Source organism: Primulina eburnea, chromosome 15, assembly GCF_022965805.1.
Source record: "Primulina eburnea isolate SZY01 chromosome 15, ASM2296580v1, whole genome shotgun sequence".
Classification (NCBI taxonomy): domain Eukaryota; kingdom Viridiplantae; phylum Streptophyta; class Magnoliopsida; order Lamiales; family Gesneriaceae; genus Primulina; species Primulina eburnea.
The window spans coordinates 30219504-30238365 of record NC_133115.1 but is presented as its reverse complement, the minus strand read 5'-3'; the positions used below and the strand labels follow the sequence as shown (position 1 = coordinate 30238365).

The 18862-nt window shown below is 31.6% G+C and overlaps 2 protein-coding genes across 2 annotated transcripts; both read right to left on the bottom strand.

Annotated features, from left to right (window-relative positions):
- Positions 1 to 7968: 7968 nt before the first annotated feature.
- Positions 7969 to 9975, bottom strand: LOC140813952 (uncharacterized). The gene is made up of 2 exons (XM_073172785.1): positions 9272 to 9975; positions 7969 to 8842 (listed from the first exon to the last, which is right to left on the bottom strand). The coding sequence occupies exons 1-2, from the start codon at positions 9929 to 9931 to the stop codon at positions 8051 to 8053; spliced, it is 1452 nt and encodes a 483-aa protein (XP_073028886.1). The 5' UTR covers positions 9932 to 9975; the 3' UTR covers positions 7969 to 8050.
- A 3531-nt stretch (positions 9976 to 13506) lies between these two features.
- Positions 13507 to 14219, bottom strand: LOC140814515 (uncharacterized). The gene has a single exon (XM_073173529.1). The coding sequence runs from the start codon at positions 14021 to 14023 to the stop codon at positions 13649 to 13651; it is 375 nt and encodes a 124-aa protein (XP_073029630.1). The 5' UTR covers positions 14024 to 14219; the 3' UTR covers positions 13507 to 13648.
- Between the last annotated feature and the right edge of the window lie 4643 nt (positions 14220 to 18862).

Sequence of the window (18862 nt, the reverse complement as noted above, 5' to 3'; positions counted from 1 at the left end):
TAGCGAAGAAATAACTAATTTAAAGCCAAAAATGCTTAGTGTGCTATAATGTATACAATATTTGTTTGCAGCATAAAAAAATAGGTTCGTCAGAGCGAAAGACGAAGTTTCAAGCTCAATTTCCGAGGAAGATTTGGAGTATTTCAAACATATTTTAGTAAATTATGATGAATTTTAGATTTTTAAGGTAGACATCAATGGTTCATTTATATTTATAATTTTGTGTGATGTATTTTCTCAAGTCAAAGTACTGAATAAAAATATTTTTTTCTCATCTTTTATTTTTTCCCATTATCATTATTCTTTTTAAAAAAACCATGGAACTGATTCGAGCCGAACCAGAACTGGTCCATAAACTACCCATTGGGTAGTGGGTTTGATTGGTTCTAAGGCAAATACCTTTGAACCTTACCAAAACCGGGTCTGAGGAACTGATAAGCATGTCTAGTGGCATGTACCATTCTAATGAAAAAGATGTCTGCTTATGTGTTATTATATTGCGGTGCTACACACTCGTTTATAGATAAGATATCTGCTGAGTTAGGCCTAAGAACTTAGAAAAATCATATAGAATAAAAATTTTTGCAAAGCGACTTTAGAAACATGTACTCTATATTGAGATGTAGACATCTTGATAGCAAGTCAAAATTTCAAGAAGGTCTAATCCAGCTTAATATGATGGGATTTGAAGTAATCTTTGGGATGGATTGGTTATCTAAGAACCAAGACATTATAGATTGTCGTGGAAAGATGGTGACACTCAACTCTCAAAGTCGAGAAGCATTGGTATTCCATGGCAAGACTAAAGAACATCTCACTTTCTTCTTCCCAAACATGAAAGCCATGAAGCGTGGAGAAGATTTTTATCTTGCAATGATAATTGAAGTTAAAGAAGGAATTGAGACCAGACTAGAGAAGATTCCAATAGTTCAAGAATTCTCAGATGTGTTTCCTGAAGATTTATGAAGTGTATCTCCTGATCGAGAAATTGAGTTTGAGATCAACCTATTGGCGAATACAGTGCCTATTTAAAAAGCATTATATCAAATGGCACCAGCAGAACTCAAGGAAGAACTTCAAGAGATATTAAAAAAGAAGTAGATTCGACTAAGTGCATCCCCGTGGGGAGCACTTTCTTATTTGTGAAAAAGAAAGATGAGAGCAAGAGATTATATATAGATTACCGAGAGTTGAACAAGATCACAATCAAATACTCCCAAGAATTGATTATATCTTTGACCAACTAAAAGGAGCTAAAGTATTGCAAAGCTCGATTTGCAGTCTTGATATCATCAGCCGAAGATAAAGGCCAAATATGTTCTTAAAACTAATTTCAGAACGAGATATGGATATTACGATTTCACAACGATTCCTTTTGGCTTAACGAATGCCCCTTAAACTTTGATGAATCTCATGGACTGGGTATTCAAACCATTTCTTGATAAATTTGTGGTAGTCTTTATTGACGAAATCCTTGTCCACTCTCCAAGCAAGGAATACTATGCAGAACACTTTTGGATTACTCTCCAAACCTTTAAGAAGAAGGAGCTTTATGATTAGTTCAAGAAATGTGAATTTGGCTAGATAATGTGACATTCCTAGGTCATATAATATCCGATAAAGATGTATCGGTAAACCTCTTAAAAGTACAAGCCATCATGGAATGGCCAAGGCTGAGGCCAGTAGTAGAGATTCAAAGCTTTCTAGGGTTGTCATGTTATCACTGAAAATTTGTCGAAGGATTTTCTTTGATAGTAGTGCCACTCATTAAACTCACACAATAGAACTTTAAATTCAATTTGAGTGAGGAGTCCGAAAAGTTGTTGGAACATTTCATGTTCGCAATCTTGATTTTGATATTAATAAAACTTGTTATTTTGTTATTAATGGTTTATCATAGTGCACATGATTTTGTAACTGATCAGTTATCTCACCTAACTGAAGCTTTCGAGAACGCCAACTGATTGCCTAAGCTGAATCAGTCCAACTAATGTATCAAAGAACAGTTCAACCGATTGATAAATTAGGTAATTCAGCAGAAGACCTTCAGAAGCCCGGCCAGTTGATGAAGTGCTCAACTGATAGAAAGTCCAATTGACCAGTTCAACTGAATCAGTGTAACCAGTTAAGCTGACGAGCCAACTGATTTCACCAGACAAGTTCAAAGCATCAGTCATGAATCAATCAGTATGGAGAACATGACAAGCTTATTTAATGAAATCCAGTTGTGTGCACTGGGTAAATATTTGTACTATCAGTAGTACAATTATGTACATTGCAGCAAAGATTAAAGCCGAGAGATTCCTGGAGACTTGTCGGAAAAGTCGAGACACAAAGTACTAGGAACAAATTCAAGCTGCAATGTGTGGCGCCCCAAACCTCGCCACGTAATCATGCAACATGTGACGTCATATGCATAAAAACGTTCAACACAATAGTATTCATCAATACTAAACAATAACAACATATGCTCGTACGTCAACACGTACCTGATAATCGAGTATATATACAATCTGGCTATTTCTTTGATCCTGAGGCTTGTGATGTATCTAAATAATTCAACAACAATATCAGATCATTGTCACTGTATCAACATAATCATAACAGCATCAATATATCACATCAAATATCCCGACAACAATTAATTCAACAAAATATAAAACTCGATTATAAATTATTATCGCTCAACAATTTAATATTCTGGTGTATTTAATTCACAATACTACTATCAAATATACCCTAATTAATTTAACATCAAATAATAGGCTATGTTACAACATCCGTCAAATTGTGAAAACTTTATATCAACGTGTAGCCTATACTTCGTAGACTCCGAATATATAATCAGAATTAATAACAACTGACAAACAACTCTCCAATCTCAATCTAACGATTAAAAATCCCTAATTATAATAAATTAGGAATTACTCAAAACATCATCACTATAATCATCTCTACTTCGTTAAAATCATACACTATTCAACAATCTTCAATTTCAGTATGATTTTACAATTTATCAGATTTATTCCAAAAATCGACGAATTTCAAACATCACCAAAAATATAAAATTTATATCTCAAATCGAAGACATCGTGTCAACGATCCCAGAACTGAAGTCGGTTCGTCGATTGGATAAACCGATAAGTCACAAAATCGAAAAGAAATATTTGAAACAGTATTTTCTACTATATCTCGTTTTTTTGCCTCTGATCCTCGTAATTCTCGATCAATTTGGTGGAATTCAATGAATTCCACCGACTCAACATTTATTTATATATTTTTTTATTTTTTTTAATATTATATTGTATTATATTAATAATATAATATAATATATAATATTAATATTTTAACACCGGTATATCTCTTTGGACCAGTCAAATGATCAAATTTTCCAAAACTCAAAACATGAAACTTCTAAATCTTTGAGTTTTCTACGTTATATCCAAATTTCAAATCATTTGGACTTCATATGACCAACATATGTCATATTTCATTCTTTAAAAATCATTAATTATTTAGTAATCTCATATTACTAAAGCAACAACTTGTAATATTTAATTCAGACATTACACAATGGATACAATTATTGAGTCTCACTGTACGATCAGTTTCCTTTCTATAAATTGAAGTTCAATGAAGACCAATAAAAGAAGAAACATATGAAGTGTGTGAAAAACAGAGAGAAATGGAACGCACATTGCATATCAGCTTTCAAGAAGCAATCAACCCAGATGGAACACTTCATCGTGTTATCAGCTTAGATTAGAAGCACAATTCCTCAGTGTGTGAGAAAAATTTCGTGTTATACTCAGCGATCAGTTCTCAAATACACACACACCACTCAAATATTGTCTTGCAAAAAAATGTTAAACTTGTGTATGTAGTCTTTGACACACATACGTTAAACAAGTGTTGGCTGGAAGGTGATGCTTTCAGTTTAGGCTAGGAGTTCAGATGAGGCAGTAGTGTAAGTCCTAAGCTGATTGGGTTTGTACAAGTAGTTGTATAAATCAAAGTATTCTAGTGGATCCTACCCGAGGTTGAAGTCTCCGTATTGGAAGGGGTGACGTAGGAGCAGTTGAAGTCTCGAACATCCATAATATATCTTTTGTACTTAACTGATTAACTATTGTTTTCCAACTGACTTTATAAGTTAGAGCATCCGTCAGTTTGGTTTTCACCATAACTGAATTTATATATGCGAAAACCGATTCCTTGTTTTTCAGTTATTCAAATTACATAAGTTAAAATGTTTTCTAATATAACACGTTTCTTCACGAAGGACTACTTCGAGTTTCTTCCGTGTGGTTTTTAAACCAAACTATATTTAATTCATCGGTGTTAACATTTTTAAAACACGAGCTATTACAGCTCATTGATTTATTGTGTTCGAAGCATCTTCGAAGGTGCTAGCACACGATCCTTCAAAAGTGCTTTGAAATACTGAAGAAAAAGTTATCCTCTACTTTAGTCAGTGTACTATTAGCTGATGGAAATGACTTCACCAGTTCACCATCTACAGCGATGCATCAAAGCAAGGTCTTGGGTGTGTACTCATGCAGAAAGAAGAGTGATTGCATACGCATCAAGACAATTGAATTCGTAAAACAAAATTGCCCTACATATGACCTAGAGTTAGCTGTTGTAGTATTTTCCCTGAATATTTGGAGGCTATACTTATATGGAGCTAAATGAAAAATATTCACCGATTACCAGAATATCAAATGCTTATTCACACACAAAAAAAAAAAAACTGAAAATGAGACAAAGAAAGTGGATAGAGATTTTGAAAGACATTGACCTAACAATCAGCTACCACCCAGGAAAGACGAACAAAGTGGTTGACGCTCTGAGTCACAAGAACATGGGAAATATGATCATAGCTTCTATATTTGCTTAACCATGTTTGTGTGAGGGAATTAAGCGAAGTCATGAGCAAGACACTAACTTTACAAGAATCAAAGCTCAAGTCGAGGACGGAAAGAAATTTGAATATCAAATCAACCATAACGGTGTGCTTTGTATGCAAGATAGACTTTGTGCGCCAAACATTGAAAAGCCATGTAAGAAGCAAGAAAGTCAAAATTTTCCATCTATCCCAAAAGCACCAAAATGTACAAAAATCTAAAGAAATTTTTTTGTAGATTGAGATGAAGAGAGATGTTGCAGAATTCGTCTCCAAGTGCTTGGTATCAATATTTTATAATCGGACCGGTGATCGAACTGATTTATCTTAAAAACTATTCAACCCGTCGGACCGAAAAATCGTTATATTATATAAAATAATAATATAATATAGTAAATAATATATTTTAAAATCTAAAGATCATAAATACGTATATAAATAATAAAAATAAATTTGTCTAAGTTTAAAATCTAAACAACATGTATATAGTCAAATATAATTTTTTCTACATTTGAAAAAATCAAATATGTCTAATATTAATAAAATAATATTTTAATAAAGTTCAAAGTCCAAATAATCATATATATATAACTAAAAAGTAAAATATTTAATTTAAATATAAGAAATAATTTTTTTAAATAAAATTAAAATTTAAAAATAAAAAAAATTTGTGAACAAATCGAACCGGTTCTTAATTGGTTCTGACCATAAAGTGGTTTAAAAAATTGTTCCGATCCGGACTCATGATCGATTATCGGTCGAACCGAGTCTATCCACAAACACCCATATTCCATCATGGTTCTGTCGTGATTTTGGCAATCTCAGTATGGAAACCATGAAAATTTTCTTCCATTTCCGTTGCGATATTTCTAATGATTGAAGTAATCCACCGGGTGTGTGGTGTTAAGCTTTCATTTTCGACATACCAAGCATAATTTGATTCGTTTGCACACTAGGAATGAGGTCGTATGCGCAAGCGAAGTTAGACACAAATTTAAGATAAAATTACAACTTTTTGGTCCTATAAGTTGTTCTCTTTTTAATTCTAATACTTTATGTTATCAAATTTTAATTTTAGTATGTTTCAATCTTTGATAATTTAATCATTTTTCCACTGAGAGTGATTGTGACACTATGTGGAGTAGGTCTCATGTGAGACCGTCTCACGGATCCTAATCTGTGAGACGAGTCAATCCTACCCATATTCACAATAAAAAGTAATACTCTTAGCATAAAAAATAATATTTTTTCATGGATAACCCAAATAAGAGATCCGTCTCACAAATATGACTCGTGAGACCGTCTCACACAAGTTTTTGCCCACTATGTGTGTAAGCATCACATCGACTTCGTATCAGCATTTCTTGGGCAGAACATCAATGACCTGCTAGGAAAATTACTTAAATTGAAAAAAAAAAGTAGACAAAAACAAAGATAACGACTAAAACTGAAATTTAACAATATAGAAATCATAATCGCAAAGAGACAAAATTATAAATACCAAAAGTACAAATTTTCATAAATTAGTTTATTATATAAAAAATAAAGGTCTAAGTATGATATGTATTTATATAATAATCTCATGCGCCCCATGCCCATAACTAAATGAATAGGTTTCTTGTGAGATGATATCACAAATCTTTATCTGTGAGACGGGTCAATTATATCGATATTCACAATAAAAATTAATATTCTTAGCATAAAAAATAATGTTTTTTCATGGATGACCCAAATAATAGATTCGTCTCACAAAATATTATCCGTGAGACCGTCTCACACAAATTTTTCCCTAACTAAATAAAAGAGGTTAGAAGTTAGATAGATTACATTTGGTACCGACAAAATATTTTTAAGTTTAAGAAAAGTCTCATTTTTTAAGGTACGGGTTATTTAATTTTCGTAGCTCATTTTTTTGTTATTATTTAGGTTTATGTGTTTTTTTTTAATAGTTTACGCACAGTGTATTTTTAGTGACGAGTCGAGCAATGATTGGATTGAAGAAGTGGAATGAGGAACTCAAGTCTGAATACGCGTTTTGGGACAGGCCAATGTCTTGACTAGAACATTTTTTCAAGTGGAACGCGTTAACAGTTTGTAGTTTTACGATTTATGATAAATGTATTTTTGATTGTCGATCAATGTTCATCTACTCTATCCATTCGAATATTCTTGAAAATAACATCTCTATATTATTATTCAAATCCAATTGTGTATAAATCCTTTTTTTGTTCATGCCCTTTTTGTCATTTTACTTGCTATTTTGTTATATCAACTACATAATGGCAAACTTACTTTTTCATTTTTCAATTTAGGTTAAAACAATTAATTTCATGTTTGTCCTCAATGTTTTTATATCTTGTAGTTTTTATGTACAAGATATGTTCAACAAATTGCACATAAACTCTTATGAGATTATATCACGAGTCAATTTTGTGAGGTGAATTTTCGATCAGACTCGACTCATAGAAAAATATTATGTTTTATGTCAACGTTAGTTTTCACTGCAAATATGTATCGGATCGACACGTCTCACGGATATAAATCTATGAGACTGACTAACAAGAAAACTACTCAAGTTTAATCTTATATATTTATTATGTCATATCATATTAATTAGTTTTATTTTAGTCATGTAAGTTAGCATGCTTTTTGAATTTAGTCTCATAAGTTATCAAAGTTTTGTTGTCATCCAGTAATTTAGAAGTTTTTTTTATCTCTTTTTGCCAGAAATCACTTAGTTCATCGAACATGATTTATTTGATACGGATAATCTCTTATCTGACAACAATAAAACATATATTATTACACACATTAAAAATCAACTATGTAAAAAGAAGGAAAATAAGATAAAACGACTCACAATACTTCAAAATGTGAGGAAATATATTTGTTGTTTCTCTTTATTTTTTTCACGTAGATTTTAATGTATGTGATATATGTTTTATTCTTGTCACATGACTCACGTATAGTAACATTTGTGTCAAATAAATAATATTTTAGTGGGTTTTGGTAAAAAAAACAAAAAAAATAAAAAATTACGCGATGAAAATCAAACTTCGACAAATTTTTGACTTTGTGAAATTAAGGACAAAAACATATTACACCTCTGAGTATATTAACACAGAAGAAAGATTTTGATAATGATCAAGCACTGACCCTCCTACTTGCGAACGAACACCGTCGCACCTTCCCATAATCCCTCACCACGACGGTTGATATGGGCATGATTAGTGGCAATACAACGGAAATTACTACAAAAAATAACGAAATGGTGCCGCCAGGAGCAATGCTTGTCATGCAAGTGTCATATGTAACTGTCAGCGCGAAAAGTGACACTCTAATTTCAAGCTGCATGGGAATTCCAGAGGTCAGACAGTATATAATTTGCAGTGACATAAAGAATCCCATCGAATTGAAAAGCAGAAATAGCCCATATGACAATGGATTTTTTGTCCCCATAACCGCCTGCCCGGCAAAGTGTGGTGGTGGTTGTTTGACTGTGGAATTAGAAATAGGCCAGAAGTCTTCCTGCCAGACGCCACCTGGTGGGCTGAGCACTGCTTGATATGTTGCCGTTGCTATCAACACAGCTAGGACGAGTAACGTGGCACGGACTTTACTTGAAGATTCGTTTTGTTTGTTGAACTTCAAATACTCAAACAATCTTTCAGAGGTAGATCGGAGTCGTCGTCGTTCGGGTTGGTCGTGTGACGAATTGGGAGAAGAAGCCATTGAATTTTGTTGCGATAATGTTGCTTGCACTTCTTCAAATCTTTTACCACCGGATGCCCTAACCATTTCCTCTACTTCGCGGTCAGCAGCACCATTTGATAGTAATACATCAAGTGGGGTGAGACAGCTTTTGTTCAAGGAATTTATGTGTTCCACCACAATGTCTTTGTAATGAAAACTCTCATCCAGCAGTAAATCAAAAACCTTGTAACGAATTTCAGTCCATAATAAGTAACTTAGATTACACAACCAACAACAAAAAAATGAAATTGAGATGATAGTTGCAGTACATTGAAACCCAAAAAACAATCGAAGTTACTGGATGAAACCAAACTTACTTTGACGAGCTACGAGACTAAAACTCAAATCAAACCAGATTATTATATGAATAAAATTTATCTGAAATTCCAATTTACAATATATTATTTTGACAAGCAATTTGGAACTACCATTCCATTCAGGATCAACAAGAAAAAACCCTCCTGAAATTTGGCAGACGGCCCCGTCCGACAGCTCTAGCCACGGGCCTCTTGTCCAGTAGTACAATCATCTCCCCGATAAAGGGAGAAACTATCTCCGGACAAAACAAAAAACCCTCCCCAATCACAATAAAAAAAAAGTCAGTGAACTCACCTCGTATTGCTTCCCATAGGCTGCAAGATGGAAAATGTTGTTTCCTCGCCAATCTTTCATATTCAGAACTTCCCCTTTCTCATGCCTCACCACGAAGTCAACCAATTCCTTAAAAGCCTCGAACTGATTGTTCGTAATAGCAAGATGAAAACAATTTTCTCCTCGAGCAGTCATTTCCTCAATAGACTCCAAACTAAAAGAAAGCAACTCCCTCATAACTTGTTTTCTTCCCTTACAAACTGCATAGTGAAGTGGAATTCTCCCATATTTTCCTTTGACAAAACAAAGGTGACTCCCAGTTTTTAATAACTCTTTCACAATCTCTAAATTCCCATTAGCTGATGCAATATGCAAAGGGCTTAAACCATCTTTGTTTACTTCTGCTGCCAATTCGGGTTCCAAACTCAGGAACTCCTTTACGAAATCCAGGTATCCACCGAGGCAAGCGATATTTAAAGGGTTATCTTCTTCGAATAACGTTGTTGCCTTCAATGCCAAAGGATCGCCTTTGATCAAATTCTGTAGTGTAAGAACATCTCCTTTCTTGGCTGCCTCGACAAGCATCCTCTCCATGAATTTTCTTCTTTTTTTTGGAATTATTATATTGGTTGGACTTGATTCGATCGAGGCAATGAACTTAGGTGATCTTAAAAGGGACATAAAGTCAACCGTTGAGGATTAAATACGTGTTCTTGGTGAAATGTTATTATTATGAGACAGTCAACAACTGCGGATTAAGTTGAAGTTATTTTGATTCGGATGATGAATTTAGGAAGTTTTAATTAAAAGGACACATGCAATCTTGCAAATTAAATATGTATTTGGTGACATTTGATTATCTTAACCATGACATAGGAGGGGAGGTCAACGATATCATTTTTTATATAATGATAACTATTATTTTTTTTACCACAACTTTTATGTCATTTTAGTTTTGATCCATTAACTTTTGAAGTAAGTTACTTTGATAATGACAAGATATCGAAAAATAATGATGTACATGTCATCGGAAACTGCTATAATGACATCAAAAATGCCTGTTGTGACATTGAAAATTGGTAATTTGTCCGGCACCAAATCGACAATTGGAAACAAACACCTGAAAATTAAAAGTTGGTACCCTAAAACTAAATTTTGAATTAAGATAGTTGGTGTAGTAATGCATGTTATCCAGTGTTATAAAAAACGGTAGGTCGGCGATCACCCGTCGCCTAGTGTTAGGCGGTATTTTGTGTTGATCATAAATTTATAATTCTTATTGTTCATTTTTATATTTCTCCAACAATTTCTCTATATCGGATTATATATATATGTTAATCCGCAAAGGCTGCCCTAGGTGGATTTCAAATTGACCAGGAGTTCTGCTGGTCACCGTCTATGCAACCTTTTAATGTTGAACCACTCAAAGGAGTCATCTTTGCAAAAATCTGGGCGTTGGGTAACTACCCGACGCCTAGACACTGCCTTTTAGAACACTAATGTTGTGTTTTTAAAAATTTTGAAATTTAAGATTATTCTAATATCATAATATAAACTAGTCGATGCAGTAATTCAGTGATAATAATGTACAAATAACATATGTGACCCATGACTAATCTAGACCATGTCGTAAAGGTTTATCTATTAATTATTATATTATGCGTTCGATCTCTTGGTATTTTTCTCAAATGACTATACTACGTTGATCCTACCTAAGTATTAGTATTAACTAACTGGTCATCAGAAAAGTAAATTTAATAGCATCATAAATATTTTTTTTTTAGAAAAAAAAAAAAAAGACAACGAAAGTATTCTAAAGACAACAATCAATAATTACTTCATAATACCTCGTACAAAATCAATTTATGTATTTCCATTCTTTTAAATTTGACCAATTCTTTCAATTTAATTTAATAATTGTAAAGTTCATTGCGTGGCCGACTTTAGTAAAGTCAGCATCCTATTAACCGTATGTTGGGGAGGATGATACAAAAAAGAGAGCCCATGCTTATTGGGCTAAGAAAAGGGTTGTAATCCATTTTTTGATATTGTGGACAAAAAATATAGAAAATGTTATAAATATATTATCATGCAGATGATTTTTCATATTTTACTTAGATTTGAGATATTTGTAATCAAAATAAATATAATTAGATAATATTTGTAAATATTTGTATGTTGTATTTTTCATATAAATAGAATGATTGATTTCAATAAAAACTGCACATGATTATTGATTCATTATCTTTTTTTTCATATAAATAATTATCTCCATTCATTTATCATTTCTCTTATACTTTATAACACTTTATTAGTGTGATATTATAACTCATTGAGAATAACGATAAATATCATTATGTGATGATCATGAAGAAGCACAATGTTTAGTCAATACTCTATTTTATGAGATATTTATTGGTGTTCGAAGTATCACAATTATAATTATTGATACATTAGTACCTATTAAATATCATGTTTTATAATTTTGATGGCTCTAAAGTAGTACAACATGATTTTATATTACTCAAATGGGATAAGGGTATTTGTAGATTCCATCCCTACAATATAGGAAAACTTACTTCCTACACATATTGTTTTCCAAACATACTGATGTTATTTATAGTTAGACATCGTTTGACGTGAAAGATTATACGTTAGTTGATTACATATATTTATTTCATTCAATATTAAACTTACATTTTATTTAAAAAAATAAAATTATAAATCATTATATCATTCGTAGTCGTCTAATCATATCAGTCACACGACTGTGATAAAAAGACTATACGAACACATATGGTTACCTGAAATTTTGCTACAAGTAGATCGCACCATGGAAACTGAGAAAGATGAATATGAATGTGTAAGTTCTTTTTTTACTTCTCTCCCAAAATATATGTAGACTTTATATGAGATTTTGGTTTGGTATTGATGGATATTTCTAAAAGTAAGAGTAAGTCTATCTATCGGATCAATGAGAGTTGCAGATTCGATTGAGATATGAGTTGAAGAGACCATACTATACGTTAACCATAATTACGGTTTTTGCAGATACTGTCAGTGATATCTTGAAAATCATGTGAAGATGCTAATAGATGCTCTTACTATGATTTGATGGGTAAGACTCGAGTTTTGATGTTTTCTATCAAGTGATTGATGAAATTAATGTGGTTAATTAGGGTAACCAAAATAAAAACAAATGTTGTTTTGAAGCACACGAAGTTGTATCCGAGACAGCTTTCTCAATTGTATGAATTTCTGTTATTTAAATCATACTGAACGAATTGTTTGTAACCGCATAAGAAATCCAAAATCCAGGGCTTAAAATTTTTTGAAAAAATAAAAGAATTCTATACACGCGTACAGCAGCTGCCCGCACACAGACACAATAAATCTGGAAGGTGACTGCCATGATATGTTTTAAATTAAAAACATTAAAAAATAGGGCAGCGTGATGCCCCTAAGAAACGATGCTGCTAGCCGGCGGCTGTCTGTAAATTTTGGACAGCGAATATGGCAAAAAGGAAGGCGCACCAGATGGTCTTGGGTAGTCCCTGGCCCATGGGCTCGATAAATTGGGTGTGAGTGTGATTTTAAAAATTTTCAAAAATTATGGATCAAAATTGATATTTTATAAAAATTGAATAATTTTGTCATTGAAAAATATTTTTAATAAAATAAGGGGTTTTCTTATAAAAACAAATAATTAAAACTCTAATTTTTATTATTTACGATAAAATGTATTTAAAATAAATTTAATAATTAATAAATTGAATAATTAAATAAAGATAAAATGTATTTAAAATAAATTTAATAATTAATAAATTGAATAATTAAATAAAGATGTTTATTTAATTTTTATAAATTAATTAAATAAAACTTATCAAATCAATTATAAATTAATCAGTCGAACTTTTGTCTTAACACAAAAATATTATAAGATCGTCTCATATATCAATTTTGTGAGAAAGATCTTTAGTACGACCTAATTTATGTGAAAATATTATTTTTATGTGAAAATATTATTTTTATATATAAATATGAATCAAATAACTCGTCTTACGAATATAAATCCGTTAAATAATCTTAAGTTAATTAAAATAGGGAGATAAGATAAGATGCCTATACTTTATTGTACATGTAGATTGTTGATAGCGAATATAATATAGTATATATGTAGTGTTTCTCCAGATGAAATCTACAAAGTTAGATGATAAATTTTCTAATATACAACAAAATTTTGCCAACAAAAAATATATATCTAATTTATTTCTTGAAACTTTATATAAATCATGCAATAATTAAACAATTTTTGATTTATTTTCGCATAAAAATTTCAAATATCCAATTATTTATTAATATATATGCAATCAATCTCCGCCGCACAAATCTATGCGGCTACAACGAAAGATTGAGATCCAACTCTTCACCGTCGTTTTCCTCATCATTTTTGGTCTTCGAAGAAGGACCTGGTTTTCGGGCCTCCTCGTATTCATTGGCCCGTGCAGCCAGCGGCGGCGTAAAATCTTCAAACCGAAACGTCGGATTCCAAGCAGAAGCGGCGGCGGCGGCCTTCTCATTGTCTGATTTCTTGTGGTGCGATTGGCTGTTACCCATCGCCAGGCGTTCCTTTAGTTCTCGGCTGCTTTTAAGTAAAGCAAAGAATTTCTCCATCTCCTCCTCTTCATCTTCTTCTTCTTCATCCGCATGATCTGTTACAATGTTATTGATCTTCTCTTCCATTTTCCTTTTCTTCTTGTCTCCTTGATCCATCGGTGGAAGAATAAGATGAAAGAGATCTGGGTACGACTCTCCTATGGATAAAGCTCGATTTGGTGGGCACTGCACAAATACTTAAATACACAGTTTGAAGGAAAAGTGTCGGAAGGAAAACGACGAGTTTGCAAACACAACCTTTAAAAAGAGAAATAAATAATATTATACTTGAGGAAGAATTACAAATGAAATTGTATTTGAAACTTTGAGTAAAAATAGTTATTTATATATATATATGAGATAGATCGATTTGATTAATAATTACCATAATAATAATTATATTTTTTTTTATAAATTGAGTTAGATAAAAAATTTGATTTTTACAATTATTTTTTGAAATGATATCACAATGATTTTGTTAGTCAAAAACTTGTGTGAGACGCTTTCATGAGTCGTATTTTATGAAACAATTCTTTTCTTTGGGTCATTCATTAAAAAATATTATTTTTTAGTTAAGAGTATTACTTTTTATTGTGAATATCGGTATGATTAACATGTCTGATAGATAAAGATTAAGTAATAAAAAAATCAAATTTAGATGATAAAACTCTAACGTGTGTGGATAAATAATAAAATAAGGCGGCTTAGTAAATTCAATATTGGCATATCAAATATATTAATTATTAATTGAGACATTTTCTCAATAATATGTAAAAGATAACTAATAACCAATTAGTACGTATGTCGATCGTGTGTTGTTAACGCGTATATTTTACTTATTTAAATTATTTTAAATTTAATAGTATGTAATATATACAATCAATTAGAATATATATTAGCCAAAGAAATAACATAGAAAATTTAAATACTCATATTTTTGAATAAGAAAATATAAAAAGTTCTTCAAAAAGTTGCTGTCGAAAAAAAAAATTTTAACATAAAAAATAATATTATTTTATAAATATGATAAAAAAAAAGCTTTACAAAACTAATTCGTGAGAATATGATTTTTGTTTGGAAAGGAATTATTGATATAATTTTCGTAAAAATAACTATTAATTTTTTTCTTAGAAGCAATAAATATTAATTATGACATGACAATTTTTTCTTGAGTCAATATATATATATATATATATATATATATATATATATATATATATATATATATATATATATATATATTATCAACGATCTATATTTATTTATTGCATATTAAATAAGAAGAGTTTAAACTAGACAATTTTTAGATATACCAGTATTTAGTAACATGTGATGTGTCATATTAATTTTTTTTGTTTGACATTTTTATGTAAAAATACATTATTTTATTAGGATATGATATTCATAAATCGATGATTAGATAAGATTTATTAAAATAATTTGAACTTTCAGATAATTTATAGATAAGTTAGAGGATCAATCGAAAAAAATAGAGATACGTACAAAAATTAGTAATAATCTCACAACAGCAATGTTGAGTGGGTCTCATGTGAGACCATCTCACGGATCTTAATCTGTGAGACGAGTCAACCTTACTAATATTCACTATAAAAGGTAATACTCTTAGCATAAAAAATAATACTTTTTCATGGATGACCCAAATAAGAGATTCGTCTCACAAATATGACTCGTGATACCGTTTCACACAAGTTTTTGTCAGCAATGTTAGAAAATAAATTAACAATAATATTCTCTCACAAATCTATCTTAATCACTCTCCCAAAAAAAAAAAATAGCTAGATTATATTTTACCTGTTATCAATGATTCAAATTGTGATGAAATTCAAATTTAGACAATATATCAGAGTTGAGACTTAATTATAACAAAGTTTTCCTCAAACATGAAAAATAGGAATGATCACTCAATATTAACTCAAAAGACATGAATATTCAAATCCATACATTTTATAAAAGTGTGAACCAAATTTAATAGTTTTTCATTGTGTACGGTCAACTTTGTCATTGATTTGTACACACTTGAGTAATTTAGTAAAGTTATTTTTGTAAAATCAATTATTATGATAATGTCAAAATTGGCAAAATACATGTTTGTTGAATAAGAATCCAGTTTGATTGAAATATCAAAATACTTCGATTATTATTATTATTATTATTTTTATTTGGTTACAGATAAAATAAACATATTGTATATTGTCAACTTGGTCATTGGTTTATACACACTTGAGTAATTTAGTAATGATATTTTTGTAAAATCAATTATTATGATAATGTCAAAATCAACAAACTATGTGTTTGTGAATAAGGATCCAATTTGATTGAAATATCAAACTATTTTGATGATTATTATTATTTTTTTTTTTACACATAACATGAACATATTTTTTCCTACGAACACTTTGATTTTTATTATTATTTTTTATTTGGTCATATTTTGTTGAATAATAATCCAATTTGATTGAAATATCAAAATGCTTTGATTTTTATTATTATATTTTTTATTTGGTTACAGATAAAACGAACATATTTTTTTTCCTACGAAAATCTACGTATTTGTTGAATAAGGATCAAGTTTCATTGAAATATCAAAATACTTTGATTTTTATTATTACAGATAAAGTGAACATATTTTTTCCTACAAAAATCTTCTTAAAAATCATATAATATATGTAAAAGTTGTAAAAGAGTTTTTGTAATCGAAAAAGGTCATTTATCTCTCATATTATTATCTCTCCTCTCGTCTCTTTCCCTATTAAGAGTAAGTTTCTTGTGAGACGGTCTTACGAATTTTTATCTGTGAGACAGGTCAACTCTGCCGATATTCACATTAAAAAGTAATACTCTTAGCATAAAAAGTAATATTTTTTATGGATAACCTAAATAAGAGACATGTCTCACAAAATACGACCCGTAAGACCGTCTCACAAAAGCTTTTGTCTACCATTAAATAAAGTTTATGTCCCATTAAAATTATGATGCAAATTCTAAAACCTTTGCCACCAGTTTTTGTCATCGGTTTGCCGCCGTACGTCATCAAAACTTAGAAATAACTATATATTCGAAAAGATCTCGTCATAATATTTCAGAGTGCTATTTCGCAACTTTGTTTCGACCTTTTTTTCTTCCGATCGTTCTTCCGCCGTCATCCGCCACACCGGGCCTCCTTCGTGGCTTGGACCTGATTTTTCAAGGCATTTGGAGTTCGAAATATTGCCCTACCTTGAGTTTCATAGGTAGCCGATGAATGAGTTTTTAACCTATCAATTTAGCTCGACTTTTGGTTCGATTTTGGTACTAATATTTGATCTTTGTTATATCTTTGGATGTAGGTACAAATGTTGCCTTGATTCGAGGTATCAACAGAACTTTTAGCCCCTGTTGGTAGACTTTACAAAATTTTTGTTTATTATGGGCAAAAAATCTTCCTCAAATTCAAATAGGTATCGATAAAAAGCTATATTTATTTAATCTCCTTGGCATCTTTGATAATTTATTGAAATAAAAATTATGATTAATTTTGTTTCTAAACAGTAAGTTATTTGAACTAACCAATCCATCAATTGAAAATAGAACTGACTAAGGTACATCAATTGAAGATTTCAAATTTGTAGTATTTAATTGAATAATATATATCCAAATTTGATTACTAACAAGTTGTTTAGTTTATTTCAAAATTGCAGATGTATTCACATTTAATATGTGTTGCATTTTCAAAAACAAATATTCAAAGAGTGGGTATTATGTGAGACCGTCTCACGGATCCTAATATGTGAGACGAGTCAGCCCTACTGATATTCATAATAAAAAGTAATACTCTTAGCATAAAAAGTAATACTTTTTCATGGATGACTCAGCTGACCTTAAGAGGGTTTTTACCGGTTCGGTCGACCCTGGCAGCAAGGTCACTGTTCTGAACCAGTCAATGGATGACACATCACAAGTATTTTCTGTTAGTTAGGTTGGTCAAAACTTAAAAAAAATAAAATATTAACACATGACAAAATGTGAATGAGATGAGAGCAGTGTCCACAAAGGTACGATGGAATAAACCGGATTTACCACCCCTTTCCATCCCACGTCTACCAACTGACAAAATGGGTGGAGTTTGTAAGGTGGTCTATGCTGTCCCGCTCTACGCCTCTACCAAATAGAAAAGTTGAGTGTCGGACATTTTTCAACCCATCAAAACGACGGATGTGAGCCAGTTTGTCTTATATAACTAAAACCCGCTAAGCGAACATGTCATACCAAATAGGAGGATTGAGTCGATAATTTCTCAATCTATACAAATGACGGATTGCGAACAGTATATGACACCGCATTAATCACAGTTAATAGCACGTATCTTCATGATTACATTCGAGGATTTCAAAAATCGAAATCTTAAAACTTTAACGTAGTCAACAAAAAACATTTAATGGATATAAATACGAGTAGTTGCATTTACTCATGCACAGTCTTCCACTACCATTTAATCCTCATAACAGCACCTTTCCATTTCCCACTCACATCACATTGTGAGTATCAAAAAGCTGTGCCATGCATCCTACAGGACAAATTCGATCAGAGTACAGTATAAAAATGGTGGCATCTGCAATAAGAAACCATAGTACTTGTAGTAGCAGAAGAAGAAGAAGAAGATTAATAGGAAGAACAGAAAAAAGTACAGCAATATGGAGTTGGGTTTTGCTAGGGTGTTCCTCATTGCCACTGTGCTTCTTGGTGTTCTCTCGATGGATGTGAAAGGAGCAAGAACTCTGAAGACATTTGGAACTTCCACTGGATCTTTTCCGGGTTTCGGTGGATCCTTTCCCAACCCGGGTTTCGGTGGATCCTTTCCCAACCCGGGTTTCGGTGGATCTTTTCCCAGCCCGATTCCGGGGTTTGGGTCGCCGACATTTTGCCCGTTTCCGGGACTTTGGTGCGCTCCAGGCCAGC

Coding starts and splice junctions, on each gene's coding strand:
- LOC140813952 (XM_073172785.1), bottom strand. CDS start 9,931: ATGTCCCTTTTAAGATCACCTAAGTTCATTGCCTCGATCGAATCAAGT. Junction 8,843..9,271: donor CCTATGGGAAGCAATACGAG/GTGAGTTCACTG, acceptor ATTCGTTACAAG/GTTTTTGATTTACTGCTGGA.
- LOC140814515 (XM_073173529.1), bottom strand. CDS start 14,023: ATGGATCAAGGAGACAAGAAGAAAAGGAAAATGGAAGAGAAGATCAAT.